The sequence below is a fragment of the Haliaeetus leucocephalus genome, unplaced genomic scaffold (genome assembly GCF_000737465.1).
Source record: "Haliaeetus leucocephalus isolate CR32 unplaced genomic scaffold, Haliaeetus_leucocephalus-4.0 Scaffold251, whole genome shotgun sequence".
NCBI classification, from domain to species: Eukaryota; Metazoa; Chordata; class Aves; order Accipitriformes; family Accipitridae; genus Haliaeetus; species Haliaeetus leucocephalus.
Window position 1 is genome coordinate 8,233,610 of NW_010972687.1, and position 27,062 is coordinate 8,260,671.

General features: G+C 38.8%; 1 protein-coding gene across 1 annotated transcript in view; it reads right to left on the reverse strand.

The window, feature by feature from the left end:
- CDC14B (cell division cycle 14B) overlaps nt 1–27,062 on the reverse strand; it is a 49,469-nt gene that overhangs the window by 20,919 nt on the left and 1,488 nt on the right. The window contains 5 exon segments of the mRNA XM_010568745.1: nt 1,435–1,501; nt 5,900–5,976; nt 16,491–16,583; nt 18,359–18,434; nt 19,372–19,532. Coding sequence (XP_010567047.1) covers nt 1,435–1,501; nt 5,900–5,976; nt 16,491–16,583; nt 18,359–18,434; nt 19,372–19,532 — 474 coding nt within the window.

Below are 27,062 nucleotides of genomic sequence, written 5' to 3' on the forward strand. Positions count from 1 at the left end.
CAGAATACAGCTTTTAACAAAGACAACACCTTTTCCATGGAGACAGTTTATCACTCTTTTAGGTTACTGAAAGTGCCTTAATACCTGTTCTACTCTTTCAGAGAGATGTCTTCATATATTTGAAAAATATAGATAACTCAGTCTTGGTTCAAAAACAATTTGTAATTTTTAATATAAATGAAGTTAGACAAGCAAATCGACTCTTTTATATTTTCATCGAATCAGTACAAAATTCCAGACTATAGAAGCATTCAGTCTTTTTATTACTGCTAAGTGTACAAAATAAAAAGGAGAAAAATAACTGGCAAAAAATATCTACTGAAATTATGAGTACATTCTGAAGTCTGCATTCAAGGATTGCAAATATTTTTGTGCATGAATGCTATTCGGTCTCTTTACGATGCTAATATCTTCACTGACTAAATTGTTTGCAGACACAGTCCTAAGCAGATACTAATGTGGTCCCTGATGTCCCGTAATTATCCACAACCATTACATTAATATGGTATAAAAAATGTAAACATTTGGGTAACTGGCAGTTTACCCACTTGTTAAGTCAGGAAACACAAACACAGATAATCTCATATCTCCAGGTATTTAAAATACTACATTCTAATCTCCTCTTTCACTGCATAATCTTCTGTAGTTTTCCTTGCTGTTCACCAGTACTAAGAAGAATAGTAATTCAACATTCTTGGCATACAAGCAGCCAATATCAAGACATCCAAAAAAGCTGAAAATCACAAATCTGCAAGAAGCTGACTTAATGAGTAAAAATACCAGTATTTGGCAGAGATACCCATAATACAAAAGACAGTAGCAGGGTAGAGAGCTGCAGAATTCCCCATTTCACTACTCACACAGACTAAAAAGAATGCATATAAATTCCCCTGTCCTTCAGTGCCATATTACTTCACCTCTGTATTGCTATAAAACACTAGATTATGATAATTTGTAGTTTAAAAACAAAAAGCACCTGTCTCATAACATTTTTTCTATTTCTATTACTAAAGCAAAACTTGAAGTCATTAGCGCATGCTGCAAATGCCTAAAAAGTATCACTAACCAATTTAAAGCCACTTTCAAAGGCCATATTCAGCCTAAAATATAACACCAGGGGGCATATAATAAACATATCACACAAATCTTAGGGATTAGATGTGTGAATTACTGTCCTGAAAGATTACTCAGAATAAAACTCAGAACTCCCTCTTTAAAAATCTTCACTAGTTGATTATATAAGGTATTGGTTGACTTCTATGGATGCTGTATCTAGAAGTTTTGTTACAACGCATAATACGTAATAAGCTAGGCAACAATCAGAAAATCTGCTACTGCACAGCTCTAATTGGATCCTAGCTTCCTAAGCCTTCTTTTTCTGCTAGGCAATATTTAGTTGACCTTTTGCAATACAAAAAATATTGTTTTACTGACCTTGTTTATTGCATGAAAACAGTCCAGCAATGTCAGATGAAAACTGCAAGTACCAAAGGAAGCATCCCTATAAGATATGATGACCAAACCGGTAAAATTATCCCATTTTAATCCAAGTGAAAGCAACTGAAGATACTTCTCTAAAACACCTTTAAAAAATTGCTTCAAGATAATTAGTAGTACAGTGAAATAATTATGCCAAGTGATTACTTCATGTCCCCCACCTTCCATCTTATAATAATAACAGAACATAAGTTATCTTAACAGATGATCCAAGAGTAAGATTACTCCAGGTAGTTTTGGTAAAGCTGAACTGTTCAATTTCTGACATGAACATTGAAAGTGGCATATTTCAGTGTTCATGTCAACAAAGGACAACACAAACTCCTTGTGGCAGAAGCTAATGCCTAAATCAGTATCATATTCTAACATACAATCTTAGAACATTTTCTTCTGAAGTACACTTTCAAAGAAGTCAAATTTTAATATACTGCAAGTTTTTTCTTCAAATTCCATTTAAAAGAAAAGATGCTGCACACATGCATTCTATGTATATGTGAACAGCATCTTCTTACTAAAACTGTCAAGATACACATTTATGTAGATATATTAAAAGACTTCCCTTAAGATGCACAAAATAGTTTATGCTTAAACACAAGGAGAAACTGGTTTTCATTGAAACCTTTTCTTTCAGCTACAATTTTTTAAATTCTGTTGATCCAAGAATGGCACGTGCTTAGTATGTGACCATTATAAGATTCCATAAGCACTGCAGAGTAGGCATTCTACAGCAATACTATAGTCAATTAAAAAAATAAATTTAAATTGAATCTACATCAAAGAATATCATGTCTTGGCAGAACACCTTCTTTTGAGACCATGCAGCCCTCAGCAGCAAAGAATCATTGATGTTTCAAAAAAGTAAAAAAATATATCATGTTCAAATTTCAACTGAGAGGAGGAAGAACTTCTGAAGAACCTGGATGGCTGACTCTACAACTTTTTTGTATCCTTTTCCTCTCTAATGAATCGGTGTGAAAGCTGGGGGAAAAAAAAGCAGGAAAAGGAAATAACAGAACCCCATTCAAGTGAAAGAAAGGGCAGGTGAAAGTGACATTGTCTCTTAGGCCACCTGACCAGGAAGAACAAGTGGATCAGTCCCTCTACAGAGAGATGGGAGCAGCCTCACATTCACAGGCCATGGTCCTCACAGGGAACTTCAACCCCTCTCAGATCTGTTGGGGGGGCAACACAGCAGGACATAAACAATCTAGGAGGTTCCTGCAATGAACTGGTGACAGCTTCCTCCTCCAGGTGATATGGAAGCCAATGAGGAACAATGCTCTGCTGGACCTCATACTCACCACAGAGGTGCTCGTTGGGGATGTGAAAGTCAAAGGCAGCCTCGGATGCAGTGACTATGAGATGGTAAAGTTCAGGATCCTGAGGGCAGGGAGGATGGTAAAAAGCAAGGTGACAGCCCTGAACTTCAGGAGAGCAGACTTTGGCCTCTTCAAAGATCTGCTTGGAAGAGTCTCATGGGATAAGGCCCTGGAGGGATGATGGGCCCAAGAAAGCTGGTTAATATTCAAGGATCACTGCCTTCAAGCTTAAGGGCAGTTCATCCCAATGAATATGAAGCAGGCAAAAATGCCAGGAGACCTGCATGGATGAACAAGGAACTCCTGGCTGAAGTCAAACACAAAAAGGCAGCCTACAGAGAGTGGAAGCAAGGACAGGTAACCTGGGAGAAATAGAGACATTGTCTGAGCATCCAGGGATGAAATTAGGCACGATAAAGCCCAAGTGGAATTGAATCTGGCCAGGGATGTCAAAGAAAACGTGAAGGGCTTCTATAAGCACATAGGCGACAAAAGGAAGACTAGGGAAAATGTGGGCCCGTTGCTCAATGAGACAGGGGACCTGGTTACACAGGACATGGAAAAGGCCAAGGTACTGAATGCTTTCTTTGCCTCAGTCTTTACTAGCAAGATCAGTCTTCAGGTATCCCAGGTCCCAGAGACCAGGGGGAAAGGCTGGAGTGAGGGAGATGTACTCTTGGTGGAAAAGGATCAGGTCAGGAAACACTTCTGCAAATGGGACATACTTAAGTCCATGGGCCCTGATGGGATGCACCCGAGTGCTGAGGGAGCTGGCTGATGTCATTGCAAGGCAACTCTCACGCTGATGACACAAAACTGGGAGGAGTGGCTGACATGCCAGAGGGTCGCGCTGCCACCCAGAGGAACCCTGACAGGCTGGAGAACTGGGCTGACAGAAGCCTCGTGAAGTTCAAGGAGGAGAAGTGTAAAGTCCTGCACGTGGGAAGGAAAAATCCCAGGCACCAGTACAGGCTGGGGGCTGCACAGCTGGAAAACAGCTTTGCAGAAAAGGACCTGGGGGTCCTTGGGACCTTGGGACACCAAGTTGAACAGGAGTCAGCAACGTGCCTGCCCTGTGACAAAGGTCTACAATATCGTAGACCACATTAGACAAAGTATCGCCAGCAGGTCGAGGGCAGTGATCCTTCCCTCTCCTCAGCACTAGTGAGGCCACACTTGGGAGCACTGTGCTCAGTTCTGGCCTCCTTAGTACAAGAGAGGTATGGACATACTGCAGAGAGTCCAGCACAGGGACGCAAGTATGATTAAGGGACTGAGGCATCTCATATAGAAGCAAAGGCTGAGGAAGCTGTGACTATTCAGCCTGGAGAAAAGAAGGCTCGGAAGGGACTTTATCAATGTATATAAATACCTGAAGTGAAGGTGCAAAGAAGATAGAGCTAGGCTCTTTTCAGTGTTGCTCAGTGACAGGACCAGAGACAATGGGTACAAACTGAAACACAGGAGGTTTGCTCTGAACATCAGGAACCATTTTTTCTCTCTGAGTGTCACTGAGCACTGGAACAGGTTGCCCTGAGAAGCTGTGGAGTCTCCATCCTTGGAGACATTCAGAACCCATCTGGACATGGTCCTGGGCACGGAAGTTGGACTAGATGACCTCCAGAGGTCCCTTCCAACCTCACTGTGATTCCATAAGTGAAAAAAGAAATTCTTTGCATCCTGCTAACAGAAGTTTTCATGTTGATAATGACCCTAAGTAGCAACTACCTGACTGACTTTTTATTATTCTACGGGAAGGTACTGGTTTTTGCAGAGATGAAGATGATCTTAAAGGAGCAGAGCCCAGACCAACATCTCTGTTGATCATTAATGTAATCTGAATTCCTCTATTTGCACCAGGTTTAGTTACACTAGTAAACTCGAGAAAATGGTAAAGTTTGCAGACACTTCAGCAGACTGTATTCTTTATCCCAAAGGCTGGACATGTCTTCAGAAGTCAGCTCTCAGTAAGTCTTATTATGTAACACATCTTTGCATTTCTTTCAGTAGTGCTGTTGAAGTGATGATCTGGGAATTTGGGCAGGGTATATGACCTGAGTAAAAAGCTGCTATCTCCATCACCCACATACACCTTTTATGATATTTAGAAACAAACCTTACAGTCTTCCTAATAAGGACTTTTGTTCTCCTGGGAATATAAAAATGGAATTTAAAAGTGAGAAATGGGATGATGGAAATACACAAAGAGAGGTGCTACTACACCATTATACTGTGGTAATGGCAGGGGGGAAGTAATAGAAATTCAAATCATCAAAAGCCCATCTCTTGGCAAGAGAGCTAGAAAACACAAACAAGCAAGGACTGAATTAATCACCCCATAACAATATATGTGGACAGTAAACTTGCCTCCTAAAAAGTTTTTTGGCCATTCTTTTCTGCATACTGTGGCAGCCAATGGAACACTAGTTTAGTCCAACTTTTAGAAACTTGTTTGGAAGAAACTAAGAAGTTTTTCCTCTGCATGACAGATCAACTTTATTTGCTACCTTAAGCAGCAGAGCATATACCACAAAGAGAAGTCTGTGATCTCAAACAGCTAGGATTACATTCCCTCAGGGTCAAGCAACCATGAACCAATGGTTTTACACACTTCCTCATTGGTAAAAAGAAATACTTTAAAGTTATGCTAAGTCATATGAGGTTAGCTAGCATTCTTTATGCACAAAACAGTCATCGCGGGTTGCTGCATACATTCAACAAATGGGCAAAATGGAGTGCTAAAAGTATTACATTATGAGCCATTTGGGATGAATGACAGATATTTTGATACGTTTAACTATCAACTACTGGCACAAAACCAGACTGCCAAGTGAGAAGCAACAGAGATCAAAAAGCTCAACAAGAGTGCATACAAAGCAGCATGGCCCCTTCACCTTCTGTCAGTGCACTTTAGTACCAGCTGCTAACACCCCTGTTTAGCAGTCTGCACTTAAAGCTCAGGCAGTGAATGTGTCATGTGTTAAAACCAGCACCACCCCCACCACCCCAAATCAGTACTGATAAATGCTACATTCTTCTTAAAAATATCAAGGTACAAAAAGTTCTAACAACTTGTTATTTACCTGAAAGGAAGATATGAAACACTTCCAGCCAATATAAGCCTGTACACATCTTCTGGGGATTCTCTCAGGTATATTATCTATTTTTGTGGAAAAAGACAGAAAACAAAATAAAAAAATTATTTTAAGATTGATATTAATAACTTCAAGTCACTTGTTTACTACAGAAGGCATAATTAATTATCACAGAGCTCAAATGTGATGGGAAAGAGTGGCATCAAGAACAAATGTATGCGAGTGTGAAACAATAAAACTAACATAAGCGATATAAAATACTGGTCAACCTAGAAGAATATATATTTTTAAACAAAATTTATAAATTCATGCAGGAGTTGTTCAACTATAGGCTAAAGTGAAAAAGCTTCTGCCTGTATGGGTTCTTCCATGTTTCTACTGCAACTCTGCTGGACCAGTTTGTAGATTTTTTTTTTTTAATTAAGCTTTCAAGATGTAAATCAAAACACAAAACCTCACAGAGATATCAACAAAGCTATGAATCATCTGGTCTACAAAACAGTGTGTACCCTCAGCAAACAAGATTAAAACAGTAATTTGTGTATGTTTTGATTTTCCTACAGCAGTACATTTGCTTTATTCCAAATCCTGTACTTCCTCCTTTGTACTTGTGAACCAGTATCCAATAACTAAATCCAGATGCCATAAAGAGAAAAAAAAAAAGAAATCTGTAGCTTCAGAAGCAAAAACCTGAGAACAGAATGAAGTACCATACTTGAAGCACTGTATCAAACTTTCTACTGTCAAAAACACTCAGAAAAGAATTCACAAAGGACCAACTCACAACAAATATCCATATGGTCTACCATCACAACATGCCTGATCCCTCTTGGATAGCCTCTAACACTAAGGTCTCCTTAAAGAATACTGTTAAAACTCCTCTTTTATGCAAATCAGGTTTTCCAATCAAACACCATCCCCAGCATGGCCAGGAGGTAACAACTGTTAATAACAAGCTGCCATTACATTAACAGGTAATTTCAAGTGAATATTTTTTCTTTAAAAATGCATTAACTAAGCTTTAACACACTACAGAAAGTTATTTTTTGTCATTAACATTCAGTAAAATTATTCACATCTCTTACATTAATGACCTTTTTCCTTAGAGGTTTTTTGTAAGAATCCTAATGAGTATTAATTAAACATCCACCAAAAATCTAAGTGTGGCATTTTTGCTTTCTGCTGCTTTTGACATTTTTTTCTTTTAAAAGGTGGCATTGCCTTTCAAATTTCTTTGATGCTGCTGCAAAGCCAGTCTGAACAAATGGCTTAACATACCTTCAACATCCTCTCTACACATACACACATTCTTGTGAGGTAGAGAATCAGAGATGGAACAGACCTTGCTAAAAAAAAAAAAAAAAACCACAAACAACCAAACCCAGCCTGAAACATATCCTGAACAGACAGCTAAAACATACATGGTAACAGGTGACCCCTTTCATTTTTCCTCTGATTCGATTACTGTGTTAAGTATTTTCTGAGCGTTCTTCCTGTGCAATTAGCAAAACCAAAGAAAAAACTGTCTGTCTTGTTTTAAGTAGCTTAGTTAAGTAATGAAAACTGCATGTTTTGTGTGTGTGTTTGCTTTCACTGGGGAGGGGTCAGTGACTTTTGCATTAATATTTGCAAGCATACACCTGGAATAGAAGAGAGACTTAAAAAGCCCCCAAAATATCACTGAATAGCTGCTCCTCAGATGCCAGAGTTCACTTTCTATTCTGCAGGCATATTCATTGCCTGAATTGGATATAAAGGTTATATGCCAAGAAATTTCAAGTTGTGTGCTTTGATATAGTCACACTTTGCATCTTGCAGCACAGTGAACACATATTGCTAGCAACCTTATAAATCTAGCACTGCTTATCAGAAAAAGAGCCCTGCCCCAGAAAAACTTATAAACCACAGATATGAAATGGCATTAGCAAATAGAAGGTAATTAAACAGCAGAAACAGAGTTTGTAGAAACTAATCAGAAATTTGTAGAAATTAATCACCCGAAAAAACTTGGGATTCAGTGCTGTAAGGCTGGGTAATATACAGAGAGTACTACTTCTATAACAGGCAAGTAGAAATGCAGCTAATACTAGCTAATCCTCTAAGTGCATGTAGCTCAGAAAGGCCAAGGATTTCTCCCATATCTCAGCTGAGCTTTTACCAGCTTCTTAAGGCAGAAGCATTTGTTTGCAAGTGTAACAGCTGCAAGATGCAAGTTTTTTCTATAACCTTAAGTGTTGTACTAAAGTAAGTCTACATAATGTTACAGTATACTGAAACATGTTAGTTCTTAAGCACAAACTTCTGAAATTACATTACCAGTGAAGTTACTAGAAACACCATTTTAACATACATGCATGTGCATATGGACTTTCCTTAGTTATATGAACACTTGCTACATACAAGGACACTTAAAAAAAGCCAACCTGATTTTGACACAAAAATCCAATGTCTACCATTGTTTACTATATACAAAAAGCACACTGCAAGAAGATGGCATTTTTCAATACGCACAAGCTGCTAAGCAAAAATATGCAGTACTTCCTGTACAACTGAAGCAATATACAGTATACTGACTGAAGAAGGAAGCTCTTCAAGTTGGATTTCTCAGAATTTTCTGAAACAAAGAGAGATCCTGGTACACTTCAGTTGTGACACTACTACGCACACAAGATAAGGCATGTGAACAGTTGCAGAGACAGCAGTTGATGAAATGGTCAGATGGTGTTCTCAGTTAAAAGTGCCTTACAAAAAAAATTAGGTTAATATGAGGATATCTGGACAGGTGCAATGGTGTGGAGTACTTCAAAAGGGAAGAATGGCATTCAGTCTCTGCACAGAATGGGAAAGACCATAAACAGATACTTACTTCACAAGGAAAGTATACTGGCAGTAACATAACACAAGAAGCTGTGACAGTCAAAGTAGAGACAGGGTCAGTTTCTGTCACAGCTTAAGACCATGAGAGAGCTGGAAATCTTGGATGCAAACAAGGCTGGATGGAGGCTGAACATGGGTTAGCCTGGGTTCAGGTTATGGGTGAACCAAATTCCAGATATGGAAACAGGTAAGACTGAAGGAGTGAGGGAAGGAGCAACAAAGCCCAGGGGAGCAACAGACATCAAGGCGGCAGAGGCCATATACGCATGAGGAAGTAGTGTGCACCAGCAGAAATGCATCCTGCACTATACACTTTCAGCACCTCTTAACCTTAACAGCTAGTCCTAATCTGGTCCTGTGGACTGAACACCCGTTACCTGCTGGGACTGCTCCTAGGCTGCCCTGTGAAGTGAACCAAAAAGCAGTGAGCCGGGTTTAAGGAAAGATTCACTTCAAAAACATACTCCTGACACAAACTGAAACTGTTACAACTATATATATAAAACTACATATATAACTGTATATAATACTGTTTCTGACCAGAAGGAGGCCACTAAAGCCTTAAAGATGAACAATTTCTTTGGAATGATGTGGGTGAACAAACCGCAAAAGAATGCCAGTAAACGAGAAAGGAAAAGTGATCAGAGAGACCTGTAGCAGACAGAAGTGTTGAAAGACAGAAGGACTTTCTGAGGCAGTAAGCAGAACTGATGTTTCAGAAAAAAAGAGAATGGAAATGTTGATCTGATGAATAGCAAAACAAAGATGTATTTGTAAATTCATGAGGTATGTACTGGGGGAAGGAGGGAAAATAGGAAAACACATAACATCCAGAAATCAAAATATACAACAGCTGAAACCAGTTTGTCCAGATGCTAATTCTAAGTTATGTTTCTGCTGTGCTTTCTAAGATGACAGAAACTTTCACAAATAAAGTTGTTTTCTTAAGTTAATGTCAATAAAGCAACCAACAAGAAGTACAATTAAAAAGTTGAAAAATATCAAAATAAATTGCAAGCAATTATATTAACTGTTATTAAGCAGAAGCAGGCATTTTCTGGCATAGTTTTTGTCCATTCTTGTATATGTAAATGGAGAGAAGTCTATTAGAATTTTACATTGATCTCCCAAGGGTCTCCTTTCCTGCAGGTCAGGCAAATATTTAAAAAAAAAAAAAAAAAAAAGCAGCTTTTAAAAAAAACTTAGAAACTACAGCAGACCTGAAATAAATAATCCACAAGTACAGTTGCATTGGTTTTAGAATTTTCCTACAATCATACAGAAGCGGAGGAGGGTGTACATACACATCTACATACACACACATACAAAAATACACACGGAAAAACTCTTAAAATCCTTTACAAATCTGTTACTTCAGTACTTCCAGGAAAATTGTTACTATACGGAACTGACATCTTTCAAGCCAAAATAACATACCATTTTATTATACTATGTAATCACTCATATACCCACAGTTTAGAAATTTGCTTTCTTTATGCATAGAAAAAAATATCCTACTGAATTTCAAAATACAGCCAGAAATATGCAATTAGCAGTTGAACCATTAACACTGCTCTAATCATCCTTTTCATTTAGGACATCTGTTTCTAATTAAGGGACTGTAGGCAGCTCCATGAATGGTCAAGAACCATCCAAGCGTTGAGTACTGGGAAAGGTGCACTCAAGCACCGCTCCTGCCAACATCCCTGTGTAGTCAAACAGCTGCTACAACTTTCACTGAATAAAACAGAAGGGCTTGCAGGACTAGGTGACCCAGTGTTTATTTATGAGCACTTAAAATCAACCATAGAATGAGAGTTCTTTTAGCAAGCTATGTTATTGTCAATTCATATTAGTGTTTTCAAAGCAGCCCTATTTTTTTAACAAAGGTTTCCTAGATTAGTGTTATGATCATGAAAACGGTATTCACAACAGGATTAAAAGTATTCCTGGTAGAAAAGGAAAGGAGGCTCTGGTTTAAAAAGGCATCTTAATCTTCAATATATGGGATTGCCAAGTGAAATAGTAATGCTGCAAGGCAAAACATGTTTGATAATAATAATCTTTGACATAACTTGTTGCATTTTCAGGAAAATTAAATAGGGAATTTAAATAAGCTGTACTGTTAGAAACTCTGTCAACTCAAGTTTGTAAATAGCACTTTAAATTCACATCTATGATGTACTTAGTGTGATCAAGTTTATCCACCTGCTCACCCTTAACTGCAAAATCTACTTAAGGTTGCTACCTAAATCACACTTTTCACCCACCATGCTGACTTAAAAGCAAGAAAATAATGACATGATTCATTTTAAACTGCTTACAAGCAAACTTCATGTGATACAACTGTGTTCCAAAAATGTCACTCACCTAAAATAGCCTGAACTGCTGTAAATTGCAAATAATCACAACCCACCCATTCTGAACAAATACAAATAACTACTGTGTGTGACCAGACTCAAACACGAGCTCACACAGATGCCTAATTTTACTAGAGCTTAAAAGCATTAAATACTTCATTTCATTAAAACCTACATTGGATATACTAGTCAGTTAATACATTAAATTTTGTAGCAATATTCCTTAGAAGAAAAGGTTAAATACAGCAAAATTAAAATAGAAATATATTAGAATGAAAAGCTTCCTGTATGGATTTGTGGTGTACTGAAGAAATGCACATGTGGCCAACAGTCCCTTCATTAGCAGAAACACAGTCATTACGTGGATAAAAGTGGCAGAGAGGAAATAACTGCCTGTCTCTGGTAACTCTGTTCATCATAAACAAAAGCAAGAAACCTCCAATTAGCTTTTAAACAGCGGAGGAGAGATATAGAAAACCCTATTAGCTGGGAACTGTCTGGACTGGGCACATCAGTACTTCACGAAAGCTAAGAAAGCAAGCTAGTACTATAGTGAGGGACCCCCAAAGAGCAACTTTTCTCCTAGGGAGACAAGCAGTCTGGTAAGAACATCGTGAGGAAGAACCTAGTAACAAACAGCTGGAAAAGCTGCCATCATGAAGACTAATCATGATTTCCCAAATACAGTTCAGAGAAGGTAGCTTTTTAGAGGACACAAACACAGAGAAAGCCAAAAAGACTCCAGGCAACTTTTGCTTAAATGAAGGGCCAGTACTTTGACCATCTCGCCTCTGCCACTCGCTTGTCAAGCACAAGCACCTCTCACCAAAACATAGCTGAGGGCAAAGACGGTTTACCCACCCGTAATTTGAGCACTGCAGCAGTTACCCATTTACCACCACTCAGCCTGGACCACTAAACAAACAGGTTCGCCTGCTTTTCCACGGCTTAGCCAGAGATAATTCTGCAAATGCCACGGTAAGAACAGAGCAGTTAACATCACACAGACTGGTGCTAATTGCTTCTGCAACCTCCAGCTTCTACCCAGTATTAGGCCCACAGGTAGGAAGGACACTAACAAATTGAAAAGGCAAAAAAAACAGTACTACAGATCAGAACAGATGAAGGAAACGCTGCTTACCCTGAAGAAAGAAGATGAGAAAATAGACAAAGTACAGAGATGAGTCCTGGAGAAGGTGACCTGAATTACAGCAGTTCATGGGGTGGTACCCTCGGAGGGTCACCCTCCAAGTACATAATTAGTGCCAGGCCTGAGAAAAAAAACACTGTTACTAAGTTAATGCAGCCAAGGGGAGAGGGGGGAGCTTGGGAATTGGGTTGGTAGGGCACAGAGGGTACATTTTCTTTCTTAACATAGAAGGAGCAATGATGGAAGAAGCAGACTTTCCTCACCCACAGCCAAGTCCTGGTGAAAATCAAGAGAAGCCACTGTAGAGATCAACTCAGATCACTGCTGCTTTGGTAGAGTGGTAAGGCCTGAACAGTGAAGATAGCTTCCAAGGAAAAGCAATTTTTCTTTAAAAAGTGAAGAACAAAGGTGGGGTTTCCCTCCCGCCCCCCCTTCTTTCCCCTCACCCCCTCCGCCCAAATTAAGTATAAACATTCAACCCCAACACATGGAATTCTGGCTACCCTTTGTGTGGCTGAACTTGCCAAATCTATGCTAATCTACACAGAAGAGTATTATTCTCATTATACAGTATATCATCTGTAAAAATGAAACAAAATACAGAATTAAAATAGATGAAAGATGAACAATAAAGGTATTAAGATCTAAATTGTTAAGATTTACTCTAAAAAAAAAATCATATTTTATTCTAAAGCTACATATATATAAATGTATTTGAAAACTTTGTTCTTCACTGTTAAGACCATCTTATACTGAAGAGCCCTGTAGCTTGAATTAGGCTGTGCTGTCACATCAAAGTACACCTGGAAGGAAGCAGCAGATGCAGGAGAGGGGAGAAAGAAGTGTGTAGCCTGGAGAGTTCAGAAACTATCTCCACTGAAGAGGAAAGAAAGAGAAGTTAGATGCAGGTGAGAGGGGAAAATACTGAAACACACCAACTGTGAAGAAAAGACTGGGAGCAGACTTTGCTTGTAAACCAGAACACTAACAGCTGCCCTTACACTTGAAGGCTTTCCTGATTCCCTTAGTAGTCAAAATGAGCATATCCCCACATGATATATACACACACACATATATATAAACAAAAGGTGATGAATGATAAACCATGCTAATACATCCCAATTGCTTTAAGCAGAAGTTAAGTAATACTCTGTTGAAGAATACAAATTTAAGGTCAACAAGCCCTTAAAATGAAAGGCTTGGAAGTTGCTAGCATAAAAATATTGAATGTTTATGAGGACACACAAGTTCCAGAGAAGAACTAGTTATATACAGTTCATTATAGTTTTATAGTTAAAACGTGACTGCATTTAAAAAAAAAAGAACAAAAGCAGAAAGCACACACTTAACTGTGTCTGTGCTATTCCTGAAAATGTGGCAGACTTATTTCTAAGAAGTAACTTAAAACACCTGCATCTACAGAGCACCTTGCACCCAAAACTATGCTTAAGTTATCAGAGGCCTTACAACACATGCAGACAAGCACTATTTTCATGACTAACTCTGTGAAGGCTACTTTCCCTTTCTCCTTCCTTGCTCTTCCCACCTGAACTCCTCCAACCTGACGCACTGCCATCTTCAACCTAAGGTAAACCGTTGAAATGGGAACCCACCATGAAGCTAAAAAACCAAAATCAAACAAGAAAACACATTCAACCCACAGAAAACAAAATACAGTGGCAATCTACCACTTAGACTGTATGGGATCAGAAATTAAATGATGATACTCAGTTCAAGCAACAAAGAGCATTACCAACCAGACATGGTCTGATTAACTTAAATTACAGAAGAGCTTCTTAAAGTTTTGACGAAGAGCTGGATGGATCCTTCTTCATCAAAAAGCAAAGCACTCCGAACTGAAGAAGTAGGTAGATGCTTAAGCCCACTTTATTTAAGTTTTAAATAAAAAAGGCCTCGATATATTTCCTTCCAATCAGGAAATATGCTTACAGACGTATATTTATCATGCATTCTGTACAGATCTTATACTATGGCTCACCCCACAGAGAACAATTCAATTCTCCCTGCAGAAAGCGGAAATGTGGGATGTATATTTTTGAACACTTCAGGAGTGAGTGCTGTAATTAAGCCTGCCTCTTCATGAAAGATCATCAAAGGGCGCCAAGGAAAAAAAGTAAGCCTCAGGGGCACAGTCTTTCTTCTGTGATCTTCCTTCACTGGAATCCCTCCCACATCAATCTGGGAAGAAACCATACCCTACTTTATAGAAAAAGCAGTACCAAAGCAGAAGTCTGTTGCACTGCAAAAAAAATCAGCATCTTGCTAGAGCTACCTCACCACCTACGACTTATGATTCGGCAAAACAGACATGCTCCCATTCAAGGAGGGGATGATATTCACATAGTCCTTCACTTTGCCATGGGTCTTTAAGGGAAACTGCTGAACTAGTCAACCTATACAATGCAATAACCTAAGCACAAGTCTCTGAACTCTGAAAATTAGCAGTGGTTTGGACTAGCCTTTTCTTGCCATACACCAGCTGTCTGCAACTAGCCCTCCCACATGCATGGCTAGTCAGTCATGATCTCGTGTCATACTTCAGCTGGATCTGTGTTACCATTCTTTCTGTACTCTGTAATTCCTACCTCCTTCACTGCAGTTCTTTGAAGCAAAAACTGCCTACTCCTCTGTCCAACAGCCTCCATTTTTAATTATCAGGCTTTGGACTGTCATGATCCATCCATATTAATCTTAGAGCTTTATTCAAGTCTGTCCAAGCATTCCTCTTCAATTGCATGTTGTTATTGCAACATGGCAGGGCTACTGAATGATCAGAAATAAGATTTGTGTTAGGTTTTTTGTATACTTTTACATAGTCAACCACAGTATTTTCATATTAGATTGTTTTGCCCTTAGTTAATTTTCCGTAATGTGGATTCTGCTCAAAATGTCAGCTGCAGCACTGCGCAACACTACTACATATATTCAGAACAAAAGTTTAGGGAAAAACAAAACCCAGTTCCTTCCAAATAACGGCTGATAACTGAAACCAGTCCCCTCTCGCTTTCTGGGCCTCCATTATGATCAAGTCACTAGGAAGAAGTTTTCCTAAAAGCTGCAGCTGTTTTGTTAACATAATGACTTAACTGCAAACAGGTTTAGTAAGTCATGTTGCCAGTTTCCAAGTGGTTTAAGAACGCAAAGGTCTACAGCAACATTCCTAAGCGCCTGTGTTTCAAATATCAAGGGTGATGTATTTTGAAATCTAGTTCTAATTTGTAGTAAGTACTGTAGAAAATAGACAACTGAGAAAACCTGGGGAGCAGGAAATGGACCTCCTGCATGATGTAGAGAGGTAGCAAGGAGACTACCAGCATCACAGCAAGTACTGTATAGGCTTGCAGCTAATAAATAGGAATGACTTAAGGCTGTATGAACTTTGACCCCTCAAATCTCTAACATCAAAAAATGCATAAGTTCTCACTTCATTTTATTACTCAGTAAACAAGAGAGATGGTTACAATCAAAGTGTGTTACAAGTCAAAGCAGAACCTGAATATGGTACATCACATCTTCCATTCTGAAGCATTCAGCATTTTATTCCTTGACTACACTTTTGTGTACCAAACACATGCAGCTGTGATGTCATCTTCCCCTCTGCAGTCAGGCACCTGGCTCAGTACACTTCCAGCCACCTGGTATATTCCCAGGCTTTATACTAGCTCTAAGCCTACCACATGATCTCACTCCTTCTCCTAGGTTAACTGAAGAGACCACCTTACATTAGAAAGGAAGCAGCTGGGGAAGAAAAGGTATATTTAAATGTGCATGCAATGGCAAATGATATACTGTACTTAGTGCAAGATAATATTTCTCTATTTTAAGAAAGAAAAAAAGAGAGTATGTGTGGGTGGGGGAAAGGAAAAACATCAAGAAGCAGTCTTTTTTCTAAATTAAAATACTCATAAGGATTTTTTTTTTCAGTGGTGCTCTTACTTCTTAGGAGCATAGATTGCAGTAGAGAGGAAAAAAACCAAAACCATTCAACTCCATTCACATACCTACTATATTTTAAAAACTGTCTTAGTATGTGGTACCTTACTATAAAATACATTAGTAGAAAGATTATTCAAGAGAAAAGAATTGTTTTTATCTTGCTGTCTTAAAAATTGAGTATGAAAAAATGAACACATTTAGCAAGCTGATGCAATGTAAAAATTTAAATACTTACTGCGTAGGAGCCTATGAGGAATGCAGCATTTGCTTGTTTTTTCTGATCAAAGCCAGTATAATGAATTATTTTCTTCCTTATCAATGAAAATGACTGTATCAAGAAATGAACAAGATTATGATTTTGCATTTTAGACTTTTCATGCTTTCTTTTATAAAATTAGAGGAATGCAAGGGTCTGTTCACCTACTTTCAGCCACCTGTATTCAGAGGACCAAGTATACTGTAGACTAGTCCCTCAAAAGCTTTGGAATACTCTATTGCATTCCTACCTAGATTGTTCCAGTATTTTTCCCAGTGTCCAGCCTAAATAATTTTTGATACAAATTACAGTAGTATTTCTTTTTCTCCTTAAATGCATTTAGTATTTCTAACTTCAAGCCCTATGTAACAATAGGCATTTTTGAGAAGTAAATATAAAGTGGCATTCTCAAAAACATCACAGGCATGTTAAAGTCACAATAGTTTTGAAAACAGAATTTAGACTTTTTTTATTCTTAAAGAAAACCTGACTCTAGATAAATCAACTAGTAGTTGTTTCTAAGGATCAGAACCACTGGAAAATACATGCTTAGATTAAAATATTTTTAAAGTATTTCTAAACTTTATCATAAATAACTTTAAAATTTCATCTCGGCTTGGCATATAGTTTCTCCAGTTACCTTAGAAAGGGGGTGGAATGGCATTGCCAAGAGAAAGGACACTTACATCTGTGGTGGCAGCAAACACTATCTCCTAACTGGCCCCTGAAACAAATTTTGATGCGCTTGAAACTGTATACTTTGATCAACTGCTAAGCTATCATAAAATGTCACTATTTAAATAGCAATGTTACTTGCTCAGATACTATTCAATGCACTCAAGACAAATAAACCCCAGATCACTAGCAGTAGTATGTTCTCAGCAATCCTAAAGCACCTCTCCAATATCAAACCCAAGATATTCAAAGGGATTGTAATATAGACTTGTGTTGCTTCAGAGCACCCTGTAAACAAAAATCAGAGAATCTTGTCTCCAGCAAACCTGTTTGTAGTGCCACAGGGACAAAGGAAGTCTGAATTATGCAAACTAATACCAGTGACAGACATCAAGGAATGAAAAAAAAACCCCAATCTCTGTTAAACTATAATGTTCTGCATACTTCCCAATTTTCACAGTTCAGTGGCAGTTTCAAGATCTAAGCAGTTTTGAAGAGGCAAACTGTGATTCACATTAATGCTAATAAGCTTTTTTATCTGCCTAACAGGTTTTACATTCCAACATCTGTTAGAGGTCAACTAATTTGAAGTCATTCATGTTAACTAATATCAGAACTCTCTGTTTTAAAGACACTATGCTCTATCGAGATCCCAATCCCCAAAATTACTAAGCACCCCTCAGAGAAGCTAATTGGCAGTAGAGGCATGGCAGTCTCCTTCAGGACAATGCCATGAACACTATCAAAGATCAAATGTTGCTTCTTACCAGGTATGTCAGGACCAGAAGATAAACCCAAATCAAACAAAAAACATCTCAAATAAAAATGTGTTGCATTGCTCCCTCAAGCTCACTCAATGCTCGCAGATTGCCAAGAAAACTGAATTCCAGGACGGGAGCTTTTCATTTAAAGAAGTCTGTACCCATTTACCAACTTATCTTTTAGGAGCTTAACATTAGTTACTGCCACAGGGGTGCATCTTCTGGATCTTAAAAGTAAGTGTTTTTTCTCTCCTGATCCTCCTCCTCCCTAAATTTGCCTTGATAAAATTTAGCATTTATATTCAAAACTTAGCTCGATTAGGAACCCAGGAAAGCAACTGAACAAAAAAAGCCCATTTGTTTTTGTTCTTTAAAAAGTCAAGAATATTGAATAAAAACCCCAAGTGTTACCTTTAATTTCTTATTTAGCTTGCAGCAGTATCTGTAGACCATTGCCAGATTGAGTGGTCCAAAGTCTGCATAGAAGCTGGTAGGAAAAAGGGGAAAAATTGTACATGACCTCTGTAACTGCTTTTTTTTTTTAATCAGATGCACAAAGCAAGGAGTAATAATACATATGTGATATATGTGCATCATTTTAAAAACGAGAATGCCTTCTTACATACATAATTTGTTGGAGGAAGCAGTATTGTCATGTTTAAACAGGGACTCAACCTTTCTGCTTTGTTTTCCACACACATCACCATTCAAAACCAAACTGGAATACTCAAGGTTTCAAAAAATTCTCACTACCTTATCACTCTGTGACATCAGTTTAGAAACTCTATTTTAAGAGAAACCCAAAAGCTTTACTTTAAAAGAAGGCAATTAATATTGCAGAGAAAAGTGAACACAGAGAATAAAGATTGATTAGTACCTTCAAAAACAGTAAGCACACCCTTGGTCAAAAATATTTAAAGAATTAGTAGCATTCCAGATCACATACAAAGGCATACACTGTTCACTATAGCGGAAATAATATATCCATTGTCAGCTCATAAAGGCTTGAATTGATTTTGCCAGTTTCTTCTCTTATTCTCAGAAGTTTAGACTTAAGATTCCACTTAATACGTGAGGAACCAAAGACATCCCCTTCAGCTCAGCAGTCCAGTGCGCACTTCTGAATATATATTTTTGCATCATGCTACTGTCTTCTAACAAGAATGGGTACAGTGAAAGCTTCTGCTTTGAAAAGATTTTTAAGAAATCCTGATGGGAAGCCAGGAAACCATTCTAAGACATATAAATCATCATGGCAGATAAATCTGAGAGGACCAAACTCATGTAATTAGTTCTATAATGGGAATAGTATGTTTCCCTCAGCTACATTTGAAAACAGAATGTCAATTAGACTGGTTCCTCATTGCTGTTGTTCTGACTAATTTATTTCTGTAAAAAACAGGAAAAAATAAGTCTGTACTTACTTCTCATATACAAGTTCATCATCTATGCAGAAATAATGGGTATTTGCAGCTCCACTCTTTGGTTTTTGGCAGAGAATTGCAAAATAAAGGCGATCTGAAATGCAAGAAAATTTAAAGCTTTTATAAACATACACTTTTCTGCTGAACGTTGGAAATATTACCTGTCAACAGAACAACTTTAAATGGTTTAAAGTGAACCAAATCTTCTTTTAAGTATTACTGAACTAGATATTATTATTTCTCTGGTGTTAAGCAACAAGACATACAAAGATTGAGGCTTTTTGCTCAGCAGTGTTCCCATAATCTGCAGCTCTTTACTGTTCTTTCTCAAACTAAGTGTTCACAGGAAAGCTACCTGTTTGATGACTTTGCAATATAGCAGGAGCCTGACTTGCACCCACGCACAGAGAAAAGACCCACCTCCTTTTGGCAACAGACCCCACCTGTGGCACTCCGAATACCCCCCCCCCCCCCAACCATAAATCCCTCAGCACCTCATAGCACCTACGTTAAATCAAACAGCAAAGCATGCTCATGCTGAAACACAGGCACTTCCCATCTTTCCGTAAAACGATGATTTCCACAGCAGTGGCGTGCAATTAAAGCCTGCAGGCAACAGACGCTGGAGGGATGTGAGGAGGCGAGGTGGCAGCCCACTGCTGTCCGCAGGAGCACCAGCGCAGCCGCCACCTTGACATCCCTGTTCGCATGTCCATCCCCACCCCGGCTGCCCCCTCCAAACCTGCATGCATGCAGGCAGGAGGCACCTTATGTTTGCCCTGGCTTTCTTCGTTAAGCTGAAGGGAAAAAAATGCCAACAGTATTCACATAGATATAAATTATTTTTATGGCCGGGGGAGCTGTAGCCCCAGTGAACTTTAAACACCAACTGTGCGGCTGCTGTAAATTGCTGTGCTTGCGGTAACTGGTCAATAAAAATTGAGGCCTTGCAGCACCACAGCAATACTTTTCTTCCTCCTGCTGAAAAAATATCCTTGTAAAATACAAGGATTAAAATTCAAACCTAAAAGGAAAGATTTTATTTTTTGCAAACTAGTTGCCTGGAACAGATATATTACTTAAATACCAAAACAGATCACCTGCATATAAACCTGTAATTTCAAGGCATAATTTCTGATAAAGAAAAATTGTATCTCCTTTTCCAGAGAGCAAGGGGGAGAAAAAAAAAATCACTTTATGCTTAAAAAAAAAATCCCCCATGACTAGCACTTAGAAATCATTACTTGCATCTTGAAAATACATGGTAAAGTATGCCATGAAAGGAGTCCCCACGTCTATCTATTCAACACTCACATTCTCAGTGCTCACCTATGTACAGCAATATATCAGGGGATGGAGGCAGACAACACCAAAAAGTGTACATTTGCTAAATACACATTTCAGTAAAACAGCTGCCTGATGTGAATGGTTTGGCTTAAACATTTACAGGTCAGGTGCCACCAGAGACATGCGGAGTAACTCCTGAGCAAGTCAGGCACCTACTTCCTTACTCTCGCAGCAGCAGCAAGGCACCAAACTTGCTTATTTAATTTCTAACAGTCCCATCTTGCAGGCACAGTAGCTGCAGTACTAGCTGGGAAGTGCATTACCTGCTTAGAAAATTCTGTACCTCCCAGCATTTACCAAAGGATCTCCTGAAAACAAGCCAAAGGATAAAATTCAGAGTAATGCTGTGCGTTTTTAAGAAGTGACTAAACTGGCCCACAAAGAGAAATAGTGTGGAGAAGCAAGTGCAACGCCACCTCAACTGGATGCAAAATACACTATGGGGAAAACTGCTTCACAGAAAGGCAGTCCTGGGAAAGTGTTCAGGCCAACACTTTGGGAGTGGAGGGAGCCCCAGCTTGCCACAACTCCCCTGCATCTGTCCTCACCACTGTGTTACTCCCTGTGCTGTGTCTAGGTGGATTTGTGTGAATCATAAACTCTAACAGGTATCCTAGCACACACACTAAATAAATTTTAAAAAAGAAAAAAAAGAAAAAAAAAAAGCTGCTTTGGTGGTTTACTTCCCTCTGCCCTGAGAATGAGTGCTAATGTCTGTGGGGGGAGGACTGAGCTCAAAGGAGGAAGCAGAACAGAGAACTGAGAGGATACGATATCTAGGGAATGTGTTGAAACTGGCATTGCTAGATTAAACATGTCACACTACAGCTCCAAGCTATAATTTCACACTACTTGTAAACTGATTTAATGGCTAGCTGCCACCAGGTTGCTTAGAAGGAAAAGTTTTCTTCTGAGTTAGCTCACTGAACCAGTCCACTGGGGGTTAACAGTCGGAATACACAGCCAGAATTTTTCCCTCGATGGCATCTGTCCCTTAGATCCGGTCTAATTATTGACTTACACTGAGCTCTCAGTGTACACAAACAACATCCGCATCACAGTCTGGGCAGAATGGCTGCAGTACTCAAACTGACACGCTACCTTCTTGCACACCAGCTTCTTCACATAAATTTACATCACTTTTGAAAGTATAAAAGCACTACACAAAGAGTAATCCAAAATCCTCAAATACAAAGGGAGGATCAAAATGAAAAGAAATATATTTGCACAGGTCAAAGAACTAAAATAATTTAGCATCTTGCTGCTAAACAGGATTTGGAGTAACAGAATCACTTGCTTCCTCAATGCTCCTACTTTTACTAAAGATCTTCTGCAGCTTTTGCAAAAATGTCCAACAAAAATAAGAACTCCTATCCTGAGTGAAAAGTGTGTAAAAGGCCTTTTGAATTGCTATTCTTAAAATACCTGGAAGAAACTCTAGTTTAATGAATTTACAGAAGTACCTCACAATATGAGCAGTATGTGCCAAATGCCAATATCCTGACAAGCTGTCCGTTCCTGCGCACCACTAACAATTGCTCCTAACAGCAGGCTCCACCTTTTAAACATGTTTCTTACAGGGAGGTTTTAGAAATGAGCTACACGGAGAAGTCCTTTCCCATAAGTGTATTTATCTTTCTGCTGGCTTACCAGTCTGATAATCAGACAAATGCTGTGATTCTGACCACGTCTGGTTTTACCTCTTTTTTTGCAAACACTTTCCCACTTCTGTTTAGCCAAGGATTACTGTGTTGATTTTTTAATAGGAGTTAACACATGCTGAGAAAGGAGAATTCCTTCATTAAGATCTGATTGCAGGATGAGGGCTTACACATAAAATACACCAGAGCACTAAGGAATTGATTTCACTAGGATTCCACAAAGGCTTGGACTGCAGGAGCAAGGCTTCTTTTTATGCTTCCTTTGTGAATTTTAGCTTTTTAGTATTTCATTTACATATAGTGTGCTTGAGCATTTCCAGATTCCTGCAAATTTCTGATCAAGGGCCATCCTAAAACTATCAAACTAGAGCAGACCTTTCTAATCGTCTCTCAGAAGAATGAGGGGGTAGGGCTCACTGCCTTACAGGCTGCATCTGCACTGCAATTAGGAGATACGACCGCAGTATGTTGGATATACTTAAATTACACTTGATTTTGTTAGCCTCATGTAACAAAACAGTTAAAATACAGAAACATGGACGTCACTGTAGGCAATTAATTTGAGTAAGCATCCAATGTACAACAAAATGAGCCTGCATACCCCTAATCGAGGACTGTGTTACCACAGCTTTGCTACTGCTGGTACATGAACTAGGGAGATTAAAGCTAACACAAGCATGTCTACACAAGCTATAATAATCACACATCTGACTGCAGTGTGCGTACAGCAGGAAAAGCATTTTCCTTCTTTTTCAGATCCACAGTGTTCTGTGGAAATAGATATGAGAGCTACCACTTCAAAATCATGTTAATGTGAATATAGAGATGACAAAATAATCTCCTTCCCTTTACTCTCAATAAGCCTGATGCTTCTCAGGATCTGCTGCACAGGCCTTGAAGAAAGAAATTTCAGTAATTCAAGAGACAACTAAATACAAAACAGGCACTCGCTGCAGGACAAGTCTGCATACGATCAGCAAAGATTATTTCATAAAAAAGAGAAACTCTACAGTTCTATTGTTAAAAAGATGCCTTAGATGAGAAATTCAGAGGAGACTGACAGTACAACAAAAACCAACATTAGCTATTTTGAACTACCAGGAATGTAACCAGAGAGTTATTTACTACTGTAAGAGGAGTGTATTTCTAAATTCAGAGTTGGTACATGGTATTTCATTGTGTTTGATTTAAAAGAATCCAAAATATCACAAAGACATATGAGAAAATGTAACAGACAAATTCTGTTGCAATGTCAAGACGAAGAGCAAAATTGCACAAGATCTCCTTTTTAGTCATTCTGTCCTGGAAAAAGATTCATTCACTCATCACTACGGTATTTCAAATTTAAGTGACGATAGAGTTGGCAATTTGAACAACAGCCCGGCCTCTGAAAAAGAAAATGAAAGCACACTAAAAAGCTAAAGGAAGTTTTTATTTAACAGAAAACCGTGAAAAAAAGTATTTTCAGGGCCATGTCTCGACTGATCAACAACACTGTGTTACTTTACTCAAATACAGTCCTTGCACTCTGCTGCTCTTGTCTGATACACAAGACTACTTCACATATGGTCATGCACTTTCAAGTGCTGGATTAAATACTAAAAGCCTTAAACTCGTATTTAAAATCTTAACTTTAGGAAAGACTTACAAGTAAGTGAGATCATATTGATGAAAGAGTAAATACAGCTTTTGTACTAATTGGAAGTGTTGATAGTCAAAATGTTGGAAAGCTTAATGATACTCCATAGAAGTGTCTTTAGCATTCAAAAAAATAGTTTTCTACATAATGCACAAAGTTTATAATGACAAGCCAGCAATACTGGAAAAACAAAAGACAGCTCAATGGTTTGAAAAAAAAACCAACACAAAACTAAAGAAACAACCCACCTATCAATGAACATACGAAACCGAATGCTATTTGATAAAAGCTCCAAGTGACAGTGTAAGTTAAAATGATTCTCAATAAAGAAAAAAAAGGCATATATAGTACAGCTTAGAGCATCCTTTAAGATGTTAGTTCCTCACTGTAAACAAACTGGATATACACTTAGCAGGAGGACAAACAAATGTCAAGAAATGCCCCACAGTGTTCTATCACTTAAAATTTAATTCCATGTATAGTTACTGAGTTACTTCATTTTAGAATTAAGTACCAAAAAGAAGTGAGAGAGAAACACGCACCTTTTGCCTGAGGTTTATGCATTATAATTCCACATCTTCTTTAAAATGTTATTTATAAAATCAGAGCAATGACAAAGAAAAGCAGCCAAGGAAAGGAAGTCAACAGCTTTCAAGCATTTTACACAGAATTGTTACATTTTCTTTAGATCATATAAATTACTTCTTTCAGAGATCAGAAGGATATGGGAATATGCTTCTAATAGACAGAAGAAATGCATTCAGCTCCAGCAAATTGAATTCATACCAGCAAGACTCACGCATTAGCTGACAAAGTGAAAATGGTAAGTCTTACCATGCAGCTTAACAGAGCAAAACAAACAATTTTTTACAAGAATAGCTTTTCTGAAGTAGTCTTAATAGTAAACAAAAATATTTAATTATTCTGATTAAAAATTATTCTGACATATGGCTGATGCATACATTAAGAAATAAAGAAATGCTGTAATTACTGTAAGTATTTTGAGCATAAAATCCATGCAAACAATGGATCACAAACTTTGCTGTTTATGAATGTAACATCACACAAGAAAAGATCCATAAATCTTCACAGCTATTTAGGTTTGTTTTCTGCCTCTGTCTTTTGGCAAAGATGAAAATGAGGGTAGCCTGCAATGTTCTTAATGAGTTTGGCACCGTTTCTGTAAGCAGATAAGCTAACACAGATCTCTCAGCCTTTACAGAGGCTAAAATATTTACCAGTATGTCCATTTGCAAGAATAAGGCCTTACGCTTTAACCTATCTGCAGTCCAGAACTATTAATTCATTTCTCAGAGCTGCATTATGAGAAGGCAGAACTGACAGTTCAAAACTTGAAGTAACTCCTAAAACAGCTGAATAAAAAGGCAAGCCTGTGGACTTATTCTATTAAGGTTTCTCTTTTAAAAATACGTATAACATATCAGCGTAATAAATATTAGACTATTGTTCCATTATTAGAAGCTTGTAACCAGCAGCCACGGCGCACAGTGAGAAAAGAGGATGAAGACAAAATGCAATATTATTAAATAACCTACTGCATTTTAATCGTTTGTTATACTGTGTACTGCTGCATATGGTGAAATCCCACTGAAAAAACCACAGTCAAAGCCTAACTGCTCTACTGTATTATTTAAATGGGCGAACATTTCTTTGGAGGAGCAAATACAGTAATTTAAGGGGCCTGCTGATGCCAGATGTGCATTATCAGATCCAAGCAACTGCTGCGTGAGAATGGTTACACAGACCTGTTTGCTAGAGATCTGAGCCGGGCAGGGCTGCACGGTATTCTAGGTAGTGAAATTACTTTGATATCAAAAAGCCATCACCTGCCAAATGAGAGGTTTCTACATTTAACCTTAAAACTGTACCATCATCATTTCCGATATAAATGGTTGCAGTTACAGAAAAATACACATATGGAGTTATTGTAGCATTAGAGTTCTGCACATAAGTACGCTATTATGTTTCTCTGTGTAGATGAGCCCTAAAATGCTGCATTTTAGGCTGGAGTATTCAGGATTTTATTCCGACAGTATCAGAGCTTTTTAAAAGGAGGAATCTGGTATGCTTTGGGAGTTTACATTCTTCCTACATCACTACACCCAATTTTCAAAACAAAATCTTGTAGTTTTCTAAACATATTGTTACCTAGGAGACACACTAGTTAATTTAAGGAACCCTGCTTCTTGGCACAGGTAAGACTGGTGCCTTTCATCCACGTTTGTTCCTGGTATTTTTGTTTGCTCTGTCTACAGATGATTTCCCATGCCCTTCACAGAGAAGCGGTAAGTGAGGTTTATTTCTTGGTTTATAAGAGAAGTTGTAAATATGACCATTCTCAGATTCTGACACAGGACGTAAAAAGGAATTTTTTTTGGGTTTTGTTTTTTTTTTTTGCTTTCAGGCAAACTAAACTCAAGCACGTCGTTTATCTGGGGACCTCCAACCCACATCCAGAATTATTTCGGCTGTGTTCCAACACGCTTCTCCACAGAGGCAGGTTCCCGTGCCAAAACAAAGCACGGCTCAAACCAGAGGGCCGCCGAGAGGACGGAGGACACTGAGCAAACCTGCCCGCAGAAGCCGTCGGCGCTCGAGTGCCAAGAGGTGGGACGCGCGTCCATTATTTTACCCACTGGCCAGCAAGCACGACGTGAGGGGGAAGATACATATATCCCCAGTACAGAGAGAAATTCCCGCTACTTCCCGCCCCCCGAAACCCGTTTTACTGGCTCAAATGCATTTTCCCTCTTGCAAGCAGAAGGCAATCGCCCGGTGCAGCCACAGTCATTAAAAAAACCCCCACGGTATTCGCTCTTCTGGAAGCACGGCTGGACTAGCGATGCATTTTTAAAGAGTACTTCGCTCTGCGAGACGCCGGCGAGGCAAGGGCTGACCCCCGGCACGGGCAGAGGGCAGAGGCGGCGGCCGCCGCCGCCCGAGCGCCCCGGGGTCCCGGCGGGACCCCGCGCTGAGGGGAAGTTTTCCCGCCCCGCGGCCGCACCTCCCACCCGCGGGCCGGC